This window comes from Chrysochloris asiatica, unplaced genomic scaffold, assembly GCF_000296735.1.
Source record: "Chrysochloris asiatica unplaced genomic scaffold, ChrAsi1.0 scaffold00005, whole genome shotgun sequence".
NCBI lineage: Eukaryota > Metazoa > Chordata > Mammalia > Afrosoricida > Chrysochloridae > Chrysochloris > Chrysochloris asiatica.
Window position 1 is genome coordinate 353,998 of NW_006408523.1, and position 17,744 is coordinate 371,741.

At 43.3% G+C, this 17,744-nt stretch overlaps 1 protein-coding gene across 1 annotated transcript in view; it reads right to left on the reverse strand.

The window, feature by feature from the left end:
* The window catches only part of LOC102816916 (relaxin receptor 2-like), a 109,250-nt gene that overhangs the window by 19,479 nt on the left and 72,027 nt on the right, over positions 1 to 17,744 (reverse strand). The window contains 6 exon segments of the mRNA XM_006832035.1: positions 2,521 to 2,592; positions 7,922 to 7,993; positions 8,100 to 8,171; positions 14,209 to 14,280; positions 15,359 to 15,430; positions 16,827 to 16,898. Of these exon segments, the coding sequence (XP_006832098.1) occupies positions 2,521 to 2,592; positions 7,922 to 7,993; positions 8,100 to 8,171; positions 14,209 to 14,280; positions 15,359 to 15,430; positions 16,827 to 16,898 (432 nt within the window).

Here is a 17,744-nt window from a genome sequence, read left to right on the forward strand (position 1 = left end):
TGTGTATACAATGTCACAACACTACACTGGTCTCCGTGAGTCTATGACTTCACAACTCTATGTTGGGTATACAGCATCACAACTCTGCTCTGGAGATACAATGTCACAACTCTATGCTGGTCGACGTGAGTATTCGACTTCACATTGGGTATGCAACTTCATTACCCAGAGACTAGAAATTTCCATCTCACTGACCTAAAAGGAGCAGCAGCCCACATTAAATGCAGATTTTAATTTTTTTTATATATATAAACCAGGACCTCTAAGGATTTAATTTCTAGAGGAAAATGGAAGTCTGTTTTTGGGTCAATGTATTTATCTATCTGGGAGTGTGGCATCTTGAAGGTTTAAATTAGTGAGAACCTTTGCTCTATGTAATTCCCCATCTTTGTGTGCTTGGCGTGGTCTCACATAGAAATACTCACTTGATTTTTATTCTTTCACTACTTCCTTTTACTTCATTTCTTTCTCTCAAATACATTCTTTCTTTTTTCGTCATCTCCCAATTGAGCTCCTAGGACGGAATATTCAACAGCTTTTCTTTCCCCTAGCTTTCGAGGCTTTGTGTGATGAACTCCTGGCTGCCGTATCTTTCACTATCTCTTTTCACTTCATTTTTTTGCTTCTTTCTCTCGGAAAAATTATCATTTTTTTGGTCATCTCTCAATTCAGCTTCTGACTGCCTTATCCCTGCAGCCACATTGGCCTTCTTGCCGATCCTCAAACAAACCTGTTCGTTGCCTATTCGGAGTCTTATTTTGGTGGTTCAAGTCCCCTCAGAGATGTCTTGGAAGAAACCTCAGGTGATCAACTTCAGAACAACCAGCCACTGGAGACCCTAAGGAGCCAAGTTCTGTTCTGACACATGGGGGAACTCTGTGAGCTGGAGTCTACTGGAGGGCAATGGTGCATGGTCCCTGGTACTGACAGGGCTGCGTCCTGTCCTGGCTTTTATCTAAACCATCTAAGTATTCTCACCACTCCTTTATCTTATGTTCCTTTCTAGTAACCCAATTACCAAACCTAGTGCTGCGGAGTCAATTACTACTCATAGCAACCCCACACGACAGGGTAGAATCGCCCCACATGGTCTACAAAGCTATATATTTTTATGAAGGCTGACCACCACATCTTTTTCTCATAGAACTTCTGGGTGGGTGTGAACCACCGGTCTTTTGATTAGCAGCTGAGCAAAGTCCCCTTTATTTCCTACGTGCACAAATCAAAAGCAAAAATGCCAAAAAGCCAAACTCAATGCCGTTGAGTCGATTCTGACTCGTAGCGACTGTAAATCTTTATGGGAGCAGGCAGTGGCTTCTTTCTCCCTCAGAGTGTCTGCTGGGTTGAACCCCTGACCTTGTGGTTAGCTGTCCAGCACTTATCCCAAAGCATCTATCAATGAGCTCTTTATTTATTCTCTGATTTCCAAAGCCGAACAGAAGCCCCATGAGGGCAGGCATTTCTCTCCATTGCTTCATCATTGTGTTCTCAGCATCTACAACAATGGCTGCGGCATGGTAAGTTGTTTTTGTTGTTAAGTGCCATCAAGTTGGTTCTGACTCATGGTAAGTACTCACCCACAGTGACTGATAGAGAGATTAGTGCATGGTGTGTCATGTCAGCTGGAGAAATAAGGCGCAGACCCTGTCCCCTGGCAGCTTACAATCTAGTGTCCTGATTCTATTTATCTTGTTCAAGGAACTTGGCGGATAATACTGTGGTTGTCTCCCCTGCCCCTGGTGTCCTTTTAGGATTCCACTGTGTCCACTGTTGTCAGAATACAGCCACTGAGGGTTGGTTTTTGAAATCACAAGCACACAGACTACAGAGCTGCTAATAATTGATCATGTCACCAACCCATAAATTAACACCACCTATGTGGTGAGTCCTGGTGTGGTGTTGTAGGACCAGCACTGGACTAACGACAAGGTTGGTGGTTCAAACCCCCAGGAGCTCCTAGGAAACCCTGTACAGGGTCGCTACGCGTCAGAACTGACTTGACGACATTTAACAACAATGACACACAGTGCACTTTAGCCAAATACATTAGCGTGACTTATTAAAAACCATGATAAAGAATAATTACCTCCTTTTTGTAGTGCATTTAGTAATGGTAGCAACCTCTGGAATTTATATAGCACCTTTCTTCCCAAGGGTTCAAATCTTAGAGTGGCATACTCTCACACTTGTGAAGCGAATGAGTGTTTCCAAGTTGTCTGGGGACCATTTGCCAGTGACTTTGTCTTATGAAATATAGGGTATACTGGTACCCTGGTTCTTATGCGGTCTCAGTTGGACAAACAGTGTGTTTCCATAGAGAACTATCATTCATATTGACACATCATTATTTTGAACTCTATTTTAACAGGGGCCAGAGGTGACAAAAGTTAAAAGCTCTCAATAAAAACATTTTTTTTTTTTTGCATAAAAACACATTGATGCCATATACCAGACAATTCACATGAAAACATTTGAAGCATGTCACCATACTTTCTTCCCCATTCCTTCATACATACTTACATGTAAGAAAGATTCTTCATGGGTTGAAACATTTGTGGGCTTATATTTGGAATCTCTATCCTTTCCAGATCCCTGGAAGATATACACAAACATGTTCAACGTCTTAGTGGCTCAATTTAGTGTCTTAAAAATTTGGATCTAAGACCCAATGGATAAAATCCTGATCTAAAGGGGGTAAAATGTGGAACAGAACTAAAACTCAGGTGGTAACTAGACTTTTGGATCCAATGAGACTGGGAGAACCCTCAAATCTAATGGCTGCAAATAAGCTTTAAAACTTGAGCTAAGATGATTCCACGAAGCCATCTTTAAACGGAACAATAATTTAGCTCAATTAATAATGAATAACGCTCTTACAGAGAATGATCTATATGAATGTAAACTGATAACAGTTAATCTAAAGTACAGATGGGAGCTTAAAGGGATCAAAACAAAAAACAACGAAACTGGCTGCTGTGGAGTGGATTCCAACTCACAGTGGCCCAATAGAACAATGTAGAGCTAAACCCATAGTGTTCCAAGGCTGTGATATTTATGGAAACAGACAGCCTCCTCTTTCTCTTGTGTGTAGCTGGTGGGCTCCAACAACTGACTTTCCAGTTGGCAGTCCAGGGCTTAACCCTTTTTGCCACCAGGGCTCCTTAGGATGCAGCAGGAGAGGTTCCAGTTGAGGAGAAAGATTAACAGTGAGGACACAGCCTTTATAATTCCTCAAGGCCCCATAAGAGGTCCCCAGAAGGCGTCAACGACAACCCCAATGCTCCTCATATAGGAGGACTAAGGTGCACCTGACCCAAGCCATGGTGTTTTCAATCACCTCATATGCATGCAAAAGCTGGACAGTGAATAAGGAAGACCATAGAAGAATTGATGCCTTTGAGTTGTGGTGTTGGAGGAGAATACTGAGGGTGCCATGGACTGCCAAAAGAACCAATAGATCTGTTTTGGAAGAAGTGCAGCCAGAGTGCTCCTTGGAGGCCAGGATGGCTAAGCTTCGTCTCTCCTACTTTGGACATGTAGTCCGGAGGAAACAATCGTTGGAGAAGGATGTCATGCTGGGTAGGGTGGAGGGTCAGAGAAAAAGAGGAAGACCTCCAACGAGATGGATCGGCCAGGTGGCATCATTGATGGACTCGGGGGTGGCAGCGGTGGTGAGGTTGGCCCAGGATCGAGCATTGTTTCGTTCTGCTGTGCATGGGGTCGCTATGAGTCGGTTCCGACTCGATGGCACCTGACAACAACAACAACAACAAAGGGGGTAAAATGTGGAACATAATTCAAACTCAGGGGGTAACTAGACTTTTGGATCCAATGAGACTGGGAGAACCCTCAAATCTAATGCCTGCAAATAAGCTTTAAAACTTGAACTAAGATGATTCCGCGAAGCCGTCTTTAAACGGAACAATAATTTAGCTCAATTAATAATGAATAACGCTCTTACAGAGAATGATCTATATGAATGTAAACTGATAACAGTTCATCTAAAGTACAGATGGGAGCTTAAAGGGATCAAAACAAAAAACAACGAAACTGGCTGCTGTGGAGTGGATTCCAACTCACAGTGACCCTTTAGAACAATGTAGAGCTAAACCCAAAGTGTTCCAAGGCTGTGATATTTATGGAAACAGACAGCCTCCGCTTTCTCTTGTGTGTAGCTGGTGGGCTCCAACAACTGACTTTTCAGTTGGCAGTCCAGGGCTTAACCCTTTGTGCCACCAGGGCTCCTTAGGATGCAGCAGGAGAGGTTCCAGTTGAGGAGAAAGATTAACAGTGAGAAGGGCGCAGCCTTTATAATTCCTCAAGGCCCCATAAGAGGTCCCCAGAAGGCATCAACGACAACCCCAATACTCCTCATATAGGAGGACTAAGGTGCACCTGACCCAAGCCATGGTGTTTTCAATCACCTCATATGCATGCAAAAGCTGGACAGTGAATAAGGAAGACCATAGAAGAATTGATGCTTTTGAGTTAATGTGTTGGAGGAGAATATTGAAAGTGCCATGGACTGCCAAAAGAACCAATAGATCTGTTTTGGAAGAAGTGCAGCCAGAGTGCTCCTTGGAGGCCAGGATGGCCAAACTTCGTCTCTCATACTTTGGACATATAGTCAGGAGGAAACAATCGCTGGAAAAGGATATCATGCTGGGTAAGGTGGAGGGTCAGAGAAAAAGAGGAAGACCCCCAGCTAGATGGATTGGCAAAGTGGCAGCATCAATGAGCTCAAGCATGGCAACAATTGTGAAGTTGGCCCAGGATCGGGCAGTGTTTTCGTTCTGCTGAGGATAAGGTTGCTATGAGTCGGTACCGACTCAATGGCACCTAACAACAACAACAGGAGCTTTGGTGGCACAATGATTAAGTACTTGGCTGCAAGCCTAAAGGTTGGAGGTTCAAACATACTCAGTGGTCCCATGGGAGAAAGATCTAAGAATCTACTCCCATAAAAATTAAGATAAAACAAAAAACCCAAACCCATTTGAGTTGATTCCAACTTACAACAACACTATAGGACAGAGTAGAGCTACCTCATAGGGTTTACAAGGCTGGAATCTTTACAGGAGCAGATGACCACATCTTTCTCCCATGGAGTGGCTGATGGACTTTGAACCACTGCTGACATTTTGGCTAACAGCCCAACACTTGGATAACAGTTAATGATCAACCTTTCAGTTAGCAGCTAAGCGCTTAACCACTGTTCCACTAGGCCTCTTCCCCATAGAAATGCCACCCATAAGGAAGCTGTATGGGTTAGTGTGACTCTCACACAGGATCACGATAAGCCAGAGTCGACTTGACAGCAAGCCTCCAACAACCTGCTCCTCACTTAACCAGAAATGTCTTCAAATACTGGTTCTTTGAAGGCCTTTTTAGGATAGTGTGGATAAGGAGTGTTAGGCATGTTCTTAGGAAGCATAAAGAGGGGAAAATGCCATAAGACAGAAACCATTTGCTTTTAGTATGAATACTGAAGGATTCTCACTCTATTTGGTTTATGCTAGATGAGTCTGAATGAGGGTCTCTAGACATGGCTCAGTGAGTTTTTCCTAGAGGAACCATTTTGGTTTTTTGGCAATCAGAAATGAACCCTGCTAGAGCAACATGGTCTAACCTGCAGGGAACTTTGGGAACTTATCAAAGGTCTCTTCCCTTCTGTAGGGCTGTTCATAGGACCCCTGGTGGTACAGGAGTTAAGCATTCAACTGCTAACTGAAAGGTCAGCGGATTGAACCCACCAGCCACTCTGTGGGAGAAAGATGAGGCTGTCTGATTCCATAAAGATTTACAGCGTTAGAAACCCTCTAGGGCAATCCTACTCCATCCTATAGGGTCATGTTGGGTCAGAATCAACCTGACGGCCATGGCTTTGACTTTGGGCAACTTCTTTCTTTTTTTAGCTCTTGTTTTAGCTCTCTATGTGTTGCGTGGTTATTTGATTAGTGGATATCCAATGCCAGTCATGAGCTGGTCATAAATATTTGTGGGATGGATTGGAAGAAAGAGAAATGAGACAATAAGAAGGGGTAAGAAGTGAAGAAGGGCAGGTAGGGTGCAAACAGTTGCTCCTTCGACTTTGAGAAAAGCATTGTGTGGTGGCTGGATCTTCAGACTCTCAGAAACATAGTGGTAGAGGGGATTGCTCTTCTGCCTACATCCTGAGGTCTGTCCTTAGATTTCAAACCAATGGAGTTTAAAATTTATTTATTTATTTATTTTGGCTTTAGGTTGTTTCTTAGAAGCGTTAAAGAGCAGAGATATCAGTTTGAGGACTAATGTGCATCCTAACTAAGGCATGCTACATTTAACTACCTCTTATGTAAATGAAAGGTGGACAGTGAATAAGGAAGAGTAAAGAAGAATTGATGCTTTTGAATTATGGTGCTGGCAAAAAATATTAAACTGCTGGTAGATTGCCAGAAGAATAAACAGATCTGCCTTGGGAGAAGTACCATCAGAATGCTCCTTAGAAGCCAGGATGGAGACTTCGTTTCAGGTACTTTGGATGCACTATCAGGAGGAGCCAGTCCCTGGAGAATGACATCATGCTTGGTAAAGTGGAGCATCAGCCCAAAAGGAGAAAGACCCCTGACGCAATGAATTGACACAGTGGCTACAAAAGGGAACTCACAAGGCGAGGGACGTGAGGATGGCACAGGACTGGGCAGTTTGTACATAGGGTTGTACATAGGGTCTCTATGAGTGGGAACCAGCTAGCGGTCCCCTAACAACAGCAGGCAGAGCTCCTGGAGTGCATTCCTCAGGGGGTGCTCCCTAGTCTTGCATTCATCTCCACTGGAGCAGTATTTTGCTAGCATGAAATGTTATAGTAAGAATTGGTCTTTGGAATGAAATGAAGAAATGCTTTAGGTCGAGCTCAGATGAGGTAAGTATATTCTCTGTGCAAAAGTAAACAGAAGTCAACCAACAATGGCCATTCGTGGAAAACTAATGATGACCTTCTAAGAACATCAAGCAGAGACCTTGATATCATTTGAAACATAATAAGGTTGAAAATGGTAAACAAAATGATTTTTCTGAGTGTTCATGTTTGTGTGATAATTTTTTTCCTAACATTGATTAAAAAGTAGTAATTATGCACTATAGACTATTGGCAAGTAGATTATTGTAGGGGAGGGGGAAGTGAAAAGACAAGCAGGGTTTTTTTTGGTTTTTTACTAAATTTATAGTAACATCTCTTGAAAAGCTAATGCTTTGGTGAAAAATATTGTTGTTGTTGTTGTTAAGTGCCATCGAGTCGGGTCCGACCCATAGCGACCCTGTACAGGGTTTCCGAGGGTGTAAATCTTTACGGGAGTAGAAAGCCTCATCTTTCTCCCGCGGAGCGGCTGGTAGTTTCGAACTGCTGACCTTAAGGTTCGCAGCCCGATTCGTAACCACTACGCTACCAGAGCTCTATATTAACCCAGTTTTTGGGGATGTACTCTATGAGGAATCCTGGTGTGGCGCTGTGGGTTAATGCACTTGACTGCAAAGTCATTTGAACCACAAGGTTGGTTGTTCAAGCTCACCAGCTGCTCCTCAGAAACCCTATACAGGGTCGCTATGAGTCAGAACCAATGGCACTTAACAACAACAACAACAAGTCTATGAGGGGGCTTCAAAAAGTTTATAGAAAAGTTTCATTGTCTTTGAATTCCAATTTCCCATGAACCTTTTGAAGTTCCTGGTTTGTAGCTTCAGACACAGAAATGGTGTTTCCATGTGTTGAAGAATGAAACATTGAGACTTTGCCCAATGGTAACATGTGTTCATGATTTCTGAGGTTACATGCTCAAATCAAAAGCGCTGCCAAGTGTGAGATACTCATTTGAAATTGACTGTGTCTCTCAGTAAAGCACATTTCCCAAAAGACATAATCAACATGCTGCACAAGTTCACTTACAGAGACTGAAGTTGTTTAAGACTTTCAAACTGGTTCTTGTGGAGATGTGCAAGAGGGTTGGTCGACAGGTTCCTTTTGTACCATCAGGAGGAAAGGAGAGAAGGCACCAGGCTGTTATTATTCTGGAAGCTGAAGGCATTGACATGCCAGTCTGATTATGGTGGGAAGAAGGACTTACAATTTTTATAGAAGCTCCAAGTTGCTGAAAAGGTGGGGTGGTAATTCCATGATCAGATTGTTAGAGAGATTTCTGTTGGAGAGAACCCAGAGCAATTTCATTGGAAGTAATCGATGCAGTTATTACTTCTCTCAATGGTCATTCCATTTGATGCAACATAAAGCATGAAATCAGCCAACCGAATCACTCATTACCCAGCAAGCCTGCGTGAGTCAGCCAAGTAGATCTGATATCCATGCCTTTGAGATAGGCGCCATGTTTGCTCATTGAATTCTTGTCTGGAATTTCCTCTCACCTTCCTCTCCAACACATCCCCAGCCTGGTTTTAATACCCATTTTGATGAATTCCTTTAATTTTAGGCAAACCCTTTGTAGCCTTCTATCGTGCATTATTTTAGTGCTGTGGGCTAATGTCAGATCACAAAGTTGTTTGAACTGCAAGGTTCAAGCTCATCAGCTGCTCCTTGGACACCCTATGGGTATGGGTATCACTATGGGTCAGAATCGACTCGATGGCACTTAACAACAACAACAACAGCAACAACAACTCGATTCTTGCATGTGATTTCTTGTTTTACCCAAATATATGGTAAGGTTTTTTGAAGTCAAGACTTGGATCTTCTACTAATTTTTCATTCCAACTACAATAGTATTGGCCACACAATATCTTACTAGTTAATCTTGAATGATTAAGTTCGCACATCTTAAATATATTATTATATGGGCTCTTTTTGTAGAAGAAATTGAGGATTTAGACTTCAATATATTCAGACTGTCTAATCCAGAGAGGACTTCTAGAGTGGTGCTGTTGGATCAGCACTGGACTGAGAACCACAGGGTCAGTGGTTCAAACCCACCAGCTGTTCCTTGGAAATTCTATACAGGGTTGCTATGAATTGGAACCGACTCAACAACACTTAACAACAACAATCCAGAGAGTGTGGAATCCTGGCATGGCATTGAAAGATAAGCACTGAACTGTTAACCACAAGGTTGGTGGTTCAAACCCACTAGCCACTCCTTGGAAGCCCTATACAGGGTTGCTATGAGTGGGAGCTGACTCGATGGCACTCAACAACAACAATACAGAGAGAATAATAGGGAAATGACTCTATGGACTGTGGGTAAGAGATCTTACTGTGGCTGTGGTAAGTGCCGTCTAGTCAGTTCCCACTCTGAGGAGTAACCTGGTGGTCAGCAGTCCTGTGTGTATCCTACAACTCCATAGCAGGCTAAGGTCAGGAAAAAATCAGGACTCCTTAAAAAAAAGCTAGTTGAGCCACAGAAAAAATTAAAGGTGAAAAAGATGTGGTATTGCTTAATCAAGAGTCAAATAAAATACAAGTACTTGATATATTTTTTGATGCTTTGTAGCTGCTTACAGATATGTGGGAGTTGCAAATAAATAAGGCTTAGGTCAAGTCAGGGAGCCCTGGTGTTGCAGTAACTAAGAACTTGGCTGCTAAATGCAAATGTTGGTTCAAACCCACCTAATAAGTCTGCAGGAGGAAGATCTGCTACCCTAAAGGTTGTTGTTGTTAAGTGCCGTTGGTTCAAACCCATCAGTTTTTGAGGAGCTGCTGGCCCTGTGGTTTGAAGTCCTGTGCTGTTCCTACAGTCCTACGCCAGGATCCTATTCGGCCACACGGGGTCGCGATGAGTTGGGATTATTTCTATGATACCTAACAACAATGACAACAACAGGTGTTTTTTCTAAGGAAGCTTACATTAAACACTAGATAATAAAACAAAGGATGAAACAAGTGTTATGACAGAGGACAGACAGAACCAAGAGGAAGGAGTTGCTGCTCTTGGCTTAAGAAATTGGGAAATACTTAAACAGGGCTGATGATGTTCTGGGGTAGAGTAAAAGGAGAGGAGCTTCTCAGGCGAGGGTCAAGCTCGACAGAGGAGCAGATACTTGGATCCAATGGTGGGTTCAAGGACCAACAAGTGGGCCATGTGGGTGCAGGTACGGAGAGAGGGAGGGCTGTCTACAGAGGCCCTGGTGATACAACAGTTAAGTGAACCCAGAGGTAGACGATTCCTGCTCACCACCCTAGCTCTGCGAGAGACAGACCTGGCAATCCGCTCCCGTAAAGAAGATAGCCTGGAAAACCCTGTGGCACAGTGCTCCTCTAGCCTATAGTGTTGCAGTGCATTAGAATCAAGTCCTGGGGTGGCACTGTGGGTTATTGCGCCAGACTGCAAAGCTGTTTGAACTGCAAGGTTGATGGTTCAAGCTCAGCAGCTGCTCCTTGGAAACCCTATACAGAGTCGCTATGGGTTGGAATTGACTCGACGGCACTTGACAACAACAACAACAACAATAACAGGGTCCTGGTATGGCACTGTGGGTTTATGCGATGGACTGCAAAGTTGGTTTGAACTACAAGGTCTGCAGTTCAAGCTTACCAGCTGCTCCTTGGAAACCCTATACAGGGTCTCTATGAGTCCAAACAGACTTGATGGCACTTAGCGACAACAGAGAGATCTGAGATTGAGCCAGTGCGTGGAGACTAGCCAAAATATAATTTCACGGAGGGCAGTCCTGAAGAAATCATCATCAGGAATGTTTCTGAAAAGAGCATATTCCAGCTTCCCAGCCCAGAACTCGTGTGTCAGACTCTCTGGATGAAGGACCTGGCAACTTCCTCCTGAATTAATTCCTACCCCCCCCCCCAGGAGTCTTCTGATTAGGACTTTCTAGGCTACAATCCCCATGGAACTAGGTCACCATATGTTTGTTTTTAAAGGTCAGTCATCGATTCCAATCTGTTTAACATCAATCGATCGGACAAAAAGCTGGAAGAAATTTAGAAGTTATTAGATTTAACTTGAGTGAGACACTTATGCTTCTGGAGTTTACAAAAGTGTTAGATTATTTTGCTGCACCAGACCTCTTTAAGAAATTCAAAAGCAAAGATATCAGTTTGAACACGAAAGTGGCCCTAACTCAAACCATGGTATTTTCGATCACCTCATATGCATGGGAAAGTTAGAAAATGAATCAGAAAGACCATAGAAGAATTGATGCATTTGAGTTATCATGTTGGAGGAGAATACTAAAGGTACCATGGACTGCCAGAAGAATAAACAAATCTGTGTTGGAAGAAGTGCAACCATAATGCTCCTTAGAAGCCAGGATGGTGAAATGTCATCTTTCAAACTTTGGACGTATTATCAGGAGGGACTAGTCCCTGGAGAAGGATATCAGTCTTGGTAAAGTGGAGGGTCAGTGAAAAAGAAAAGTGCCCTCAGCAATGCAGAAAGCAGCAAAAGAAGATGGAAGGAATACACAGAGCCACTGTGCCCAAAAGAAATGATCTATGTTCAACCATTTCAAGAGGTAGCATATGATCAAGAGCCAATGGTACTGAAGGAAGAAGTCCAACATGCACTGAAGGCATTGGCAAAGAACGAGGCTCTGGGAATTGATGGAATACAAACTGAAATCTTTCAACCAACTGATGCAGCACTGGTAACACTCACCCATCTATGCCGAGAAAATTGGAAAACAGTTAACTACCTGGCCAATTGATTGGAAGAGATCCGTATTGGAATGTGAAAATCATCAGATAATATTAATATCATATGCAAACAAAATTTTGTTAAAGATAACTTAAAAATGGCTTCAACAGTATATTGTTGACAGGATCAAGATGGATTCAGAAGATGATGTGGAGTGAGGGATATCACTGCTGACGTCAGATGGATCTTGGCTGAAAGCAGAGAATACCAGAAAGATGTTTACCTGTGCTGATTGACTACGCAAAGACTTTTGACTGTGTGGATCATGATAAACTGTGGCTAAAATTGCTAAGAATGGGCATTCCAGAACACTTAATTTTGCTCATGAGAAACCTGTACACAGACCAAGAGGCAGGTGTTTGAACATTGAATGTTGTTTGAACGCTGAATAAATTAAAACCAGGAAAGGTATGCGCCAGGGTTGTATTATTTCATTATACAAATTCAATCTGCATGTGGATCAACTAATTGAAGAACCTGGATTATATGAAGAACAAGGCATCAGGATTGGAGGAAAATTCATTAACAACATGTGGTATGCAGATGATACAACCTTGCTTACCGAAAGTGAAGAGGACTTAAAATACAAATGAAGATCAAAGGCCACAGTCTTCAGTATGGGTTGTACCTCAATGTACAGAAAACAAAAGGGACCACTGGGCGAATTAAGCACATCATGATAAATGAAGAAAAGATTGAATTGTCAAAGACTTCATTTTCTTTGGACCCACTATCAGCACTCATGGAAGCAAAAGTCAAGAAATCAAATGTATTGCATTAGGTAAAACTGTTGCACAAGACCTCTTTAAAGTGTTCAAGATCAAAGATGTTAGTTTGAGGACTAAAGTATGCTTGACCCAAACCATGGTATTTTCTATAGCATCATATGCATGTGAATGTTGGACAGTGACTAAGGAAGACCGTAGAAGAATTGATGTAATTGATGTGTATGGTGTTGGAGAAGAATTCTAAAAATACCATGTAAGAAGTTGAAAGAAGTACACCCAGAATGCTCCTTAGAAGCCAGGATGGTAAGACTTTGTATCTCATACCTTGGACATAACTGCCAGAAGGGACCAGTGCTAGGAGATGGACATAATGCTTGGTAAAGTGGAGGGTCAGCGAAATAGAGGAAGAGCCCTAACGAGATAGATTTGCACAGTGACAGGAGCAATTGACTCAGGCATAACAATTGTGAGGTTGGCACAGGACTGGGCATGGTTTTACTCTGTTGTGCATGAGGTCACTATGAGTTAGAATCGATTCTACAGCACCTAACAACAATAACACATGCATGTATACATGTATAGGTGTGTGTGTGTGTGCATTGCTGTTGTCATCAAGTGTCATTGAGACAGTTCCAACCCATAGTGAGCCTGGATAGGGTTTCCTGAAGGCTTTAAATCTTTCAGGGAGCAGAAAGCCTCATCTTTCTCACATGGGCTCACACCTTGTGGTTCTCAGTCCAGCTCTTATTCTATGGAGCTAGTGTGCTCCCTATGTCTGTATATGCTGTTATTGTGAAGTGCCCTCGAGTCACTTCTGACTCATAGCAAGGGGTTTCCAAGGGGCAGCTGGTGAGTTTGAACCACCGACCTTGTGGTTCAAAGCGAACTTGTGTTCCAGTGCTTATCCTACAGCACCACAATATGTCTGTGCCTCTATTTATGCACATATGTACAGAATTGAGTGAATAAGGAAGACTGTAGAAGAATTGATGCTTTTGAGTTATGGTGTTGGAGGAGAATACTGAAAGTGCCACAGGCTGCCAGAAGAACCAACAGATCTGTGTTGGAAGAAGTGCAGCCAGAGTGTTCCTTGGCTAGGATGGCCAAACTGTCTCTAATACTTCAGACATATTGTCAGGAGGGACCATTCTCTGGAGAAGGATATCATGTTTGGTAGGGTAGAGGGTCAGAGAAAAAGAGGAAGCCCCCCAGTGAGATGGATTGGTAAAGTGACAGCATCAATGGGCTCAGGCGTGGCAACAATAGTGAGGTTGGCCCAGGATCGGGCAGTGTTTTTTCTGCTGTGCATAGGGTTGCTATGGGTCGGTACCGACTCGATGGCACCTAACAACAACAACAACAACAACAATATACATAATCCTTGCATTTAAGGACATGTACCAAAAAACCCCAAACCCATTATTGTCCAGTTGATTCCCGCTCATAGTGACTGCATGTGACAGAATAGAACCCTCCCCTAGGCTTTCCTGGGCCGTAGTCTTTATGGAAGCAGCTGGAGATTTCCAACCACCAACCTTTGCATTAGCCTCTCAGTGCATAACCCCTCTGCCAACAGACTTCCTACAAGGAGGTATGGCAAACACACATGTTACTCCCCCAAACACATTTATAGGAAATCTCCCAAGAAAACAGACAGGAGAGCTTGGGTAGACTAACTTCACATTAAGCCTACGTCCAATTAGAATGTCCTTTTGACTTTAGGATAACATTAATTTTCTTACTTGATTTTTAATATCTGGTGGTATACGGGAAAAATGATCTCACTTGTCATTTGAATGTATCATCTCGGAAGAGGTAATCCTATTTTCCTAATAGACAATGCTACTCACAGTTCTCCCAGATTTTTTAATGAAGAGAATGTCTCCTCTGGCACAAATTCAATTTGATTTCTAGGCAGGAACCTGCAAGACAGGTAGAGTCATACGTCATGGGTGTCTGTCTGCTTAAGTGGCTCGTTCCCATTGCGAGATGCCATCTACCAGGTGCACTTTAATGAGTCTGCTTTGATGTCCCTAGTACCACTGTGGTGGGAGGGTTGGGCTGCAAACCACAAAGTTGACAGCCTCACCTTGGGGTAAAGGTGAGACTATCTGCCCCCATACGGAGTCACAGTCTCAGAAACCCAAGGTCAGGTCACTGAGAGTCAGAATCGAGGTGGTGGTAGTGTATTTGGTGTTGCTGTCTCAGATGGCGTCTGCTTTTGGTGAGGAACAGAAGGTGAAGCCTTCAGTCCACTTAGGTCTATTGGCTGTACCAGGTACGACCACCCACATGTCGCTCCAGGAACTGCTGCCATCAGCAATTGAGGGTTGCACCTGATTTGAATCCTAGGAATTTTAGAGAATATCTTTTTTTCCAAAATACTTGCTGCCACTGAGTCAGTTTCAACTTATAGCTATACTGGAACCTGCTCAGCATCAGAACAACACACAAGCCTCTGCAGACAGGTGGTGGTGCCCGCACACGATGTGCACTGGCCGGGATTTGAACCCTGGCCTCCCACATAGAAGGTGAGAATTCTTCCACTGACCCACCACTGCTGTCAATCATTGAATGCTTAACCATGCTAACATATGTTGTCTCGTTTTAATGTTGACCATGAGTTTATCCGGAATCGTGGTGTGACACTGTAGGATAAGCACTGAACAGCAAGGTTGGTTTGAACCTCAGGGTCTGTGGTTCAAATTCACCATCTGCTCCTCAGAAACCCTATACAGGGTCACTATGAGTTGGAACAGATTAAACAGCACTTAACAACAATGGGCTTATCCAGGAACAGTTCAAAAACTGTTGAAATTTGTCTGCCCTTGAACCAGAAATAATGACTGCTCTTGGAGACAATGAACAAATCAATGTGTGCATTTTTTGGTATTCCACCTTCATACCAAGATTGTGAAGGAAATATGACTTTGAGTGTTTTGATAGCTGTTTCTTTTTGATTTCTGAATCTGTTGGTTTTGTCCCCATTTATATACTCACGGCACTGTGAGAGAATTGTAGGACACAAAGGTGAAATTGGGAAGATACTTTATTCCATTGCCTTCCAGATCCCTGAAAGACAAGAAAGGAAAATCGTTTCAGAATTTTCTGGTACAAATCCTATGTTCAGAGATACTGAGATGAAAACCTTTTGTTGGTATAACAGTCCTGAACTTTATTTAGACTTCCCTCCAGTTTTTAGCACGTGTTCCTAGGGCTAGGATAACAAATACCACGCTTCTTTTGTCCTTTCAATTAATGTTAGAACGTCATGAAATAGAGGAAAAGGCAGCCTTACATTTAGTGAGTGTCGCTTTGGGATGGATCCTATACCATCAATTATCATACTATCCAACCACCAGGACAGAAACTCCTCTTCAGTGAAGGAGGGTTACATGCTCAGCTGCTAGCAGAAAGGCTGACAGCTCTGATCCATTCAGCAGCGCTGCGGGAGGAAGACTTGGAGATCTGCTCCCATTCATATGACAGCCTTGGAAACCCTATGGGGTAATTCTACTTTGTCACATGGGGTTGCTGTGAGTTGAAATCTACTCTATAGCTCCTAATAACAACAATTTATTGGAGTCCCTGAGTGGTTGTTGTTGTTAAGTGCCTTTGAGTCAGTTCCGACCCACAGTGACCCGGTATAGTGTTTCCAAAGAACAGCTGGTGACTGTGAACCACTGACCTTGTGGTTCAAAGTGACCTTGTGGTTTTGCGCTTTATCCTACAGAGTCCTACCAGGAAGGGCTCTACTCCAACAGAAAGGTTGAAAGATTAAGTTCACCTAGAGGCACCTCAGAAGAAAGACCTGGCGGTCTACTTCCAAAACATTAGCTCTTGGAAGCCCCTGTAGACCAGGTCTACTCTGACACCCATGTGGGGGTGCCGAGAGTCAATCATCTGATGGCATCCAACAATGACTGAGTGAAGCTAATGAGGGAGGAAGACATGCGTGGGAAACAGGATCAGGCTTTCCCCTGTCCCGAGACAGGAGCAGGCAGCCCTGGTGGTGCAATGGTTAAGCATTCTGCTGCCAGAGCTTAGTGGTTTGAATCCACCCAGATGTTCTGTAGGAGAGAAGACGTGATGATCAACTCCTGTGAAGATGACAGAGGAGAACTGCCCCACAGGGTTTCCTAGGCTGTCATCTATTGTGTCACTATATACTCATATATACTCATATAGATCATCCACTCACAGCGCCCCCTGGTGTAACAGAGGAGAACTGCCCCACAGGGTTTCCTAGGGGCTCATCTTTATGGGGGAAGAACTTCAGGTAGTTCTACCTTGGAGCCACTGGGTAGATTTGAACCTCTAACATTTGGTTGGCAGCTGAGTGCTTAACCACTCTGCCATCGGGGCTCCTTAAGAAAAGTAGAGGTTGTCTTTTGATGCTATCTTGAGTTAACCTCAGGACTAATTCCTGTAATCTAGGGAAATACAATGATGTTCAGTGCATACTCACACCCAGTTGAGCTGAGGCATTTGAGCACACATCTGCTTGGGAAGGCTTTCTAAGTGGCTATCCACCATAGACCTTGAATAAAGAAGATACTAATTAGAAACAGTGAGATGTCAGTATTGTTCTTGTTTCAAAACGGGGAAACTTGCATGCCGACACTGATACAAGTATATGAAACCAAAACCACATCGGCTGTCATCTTGTTCGTTGTGACTCACAGCAACACTTATAGTTCAGAGAGAAGAGCCCTGTAGGGTTTCCAAGGCTGCAATCTTTGTCTGCAATCAATGCTCAAGGAAGCAGCAGGCAGGAAAGCAAAAGATATATTGCATTAGGCAAGTCTGTTACAAAAGACCTCTTTAAAGCATTCAAGAGCAAAGATGCCACTTTGAGGACTAAGGTGTGCCCGACCACCCAAATTATGGTGTTTTCAATCATCTCACACGCATGTGAAAGCTGGACAATGAGTAAAGAAGACTGGAGAAGAATTGATGCTTTTGAATTATGGTGTAGGTGAAGAACGTGTAAAATATCATGGACTGTATGAAGAACAAACAAATGTGTCTCAGAAGAAGCCCAGCCAGAATTCTCCTTAGAAGTCAGGATGGTGACACTTTCTCTCACACTTGAACATGTATTCAGGAGAGGTCAGTCCCTGGAGAAGAACATCGTGCTTGGTGAAGTGCAGGGTCAGGGAAAAAGAGGAAGACCCTCGAAGAGAAGTATGGCTATAATGACTGTAAGAGTGGGCTCAGATATAACAACAATTGTGAGTGGGTGTTTCCTTCTCACAGTAGATTCTGCCATGAGTGGAATCTACTTGTATTGTGCATAAGGTCACTGTAATTCAGAGTCATTTGGTGGCACCTAACAATGGAGTCCTGGTGTGGCGCTGTGGGCTAATGTGTCAGACTGCAAAGC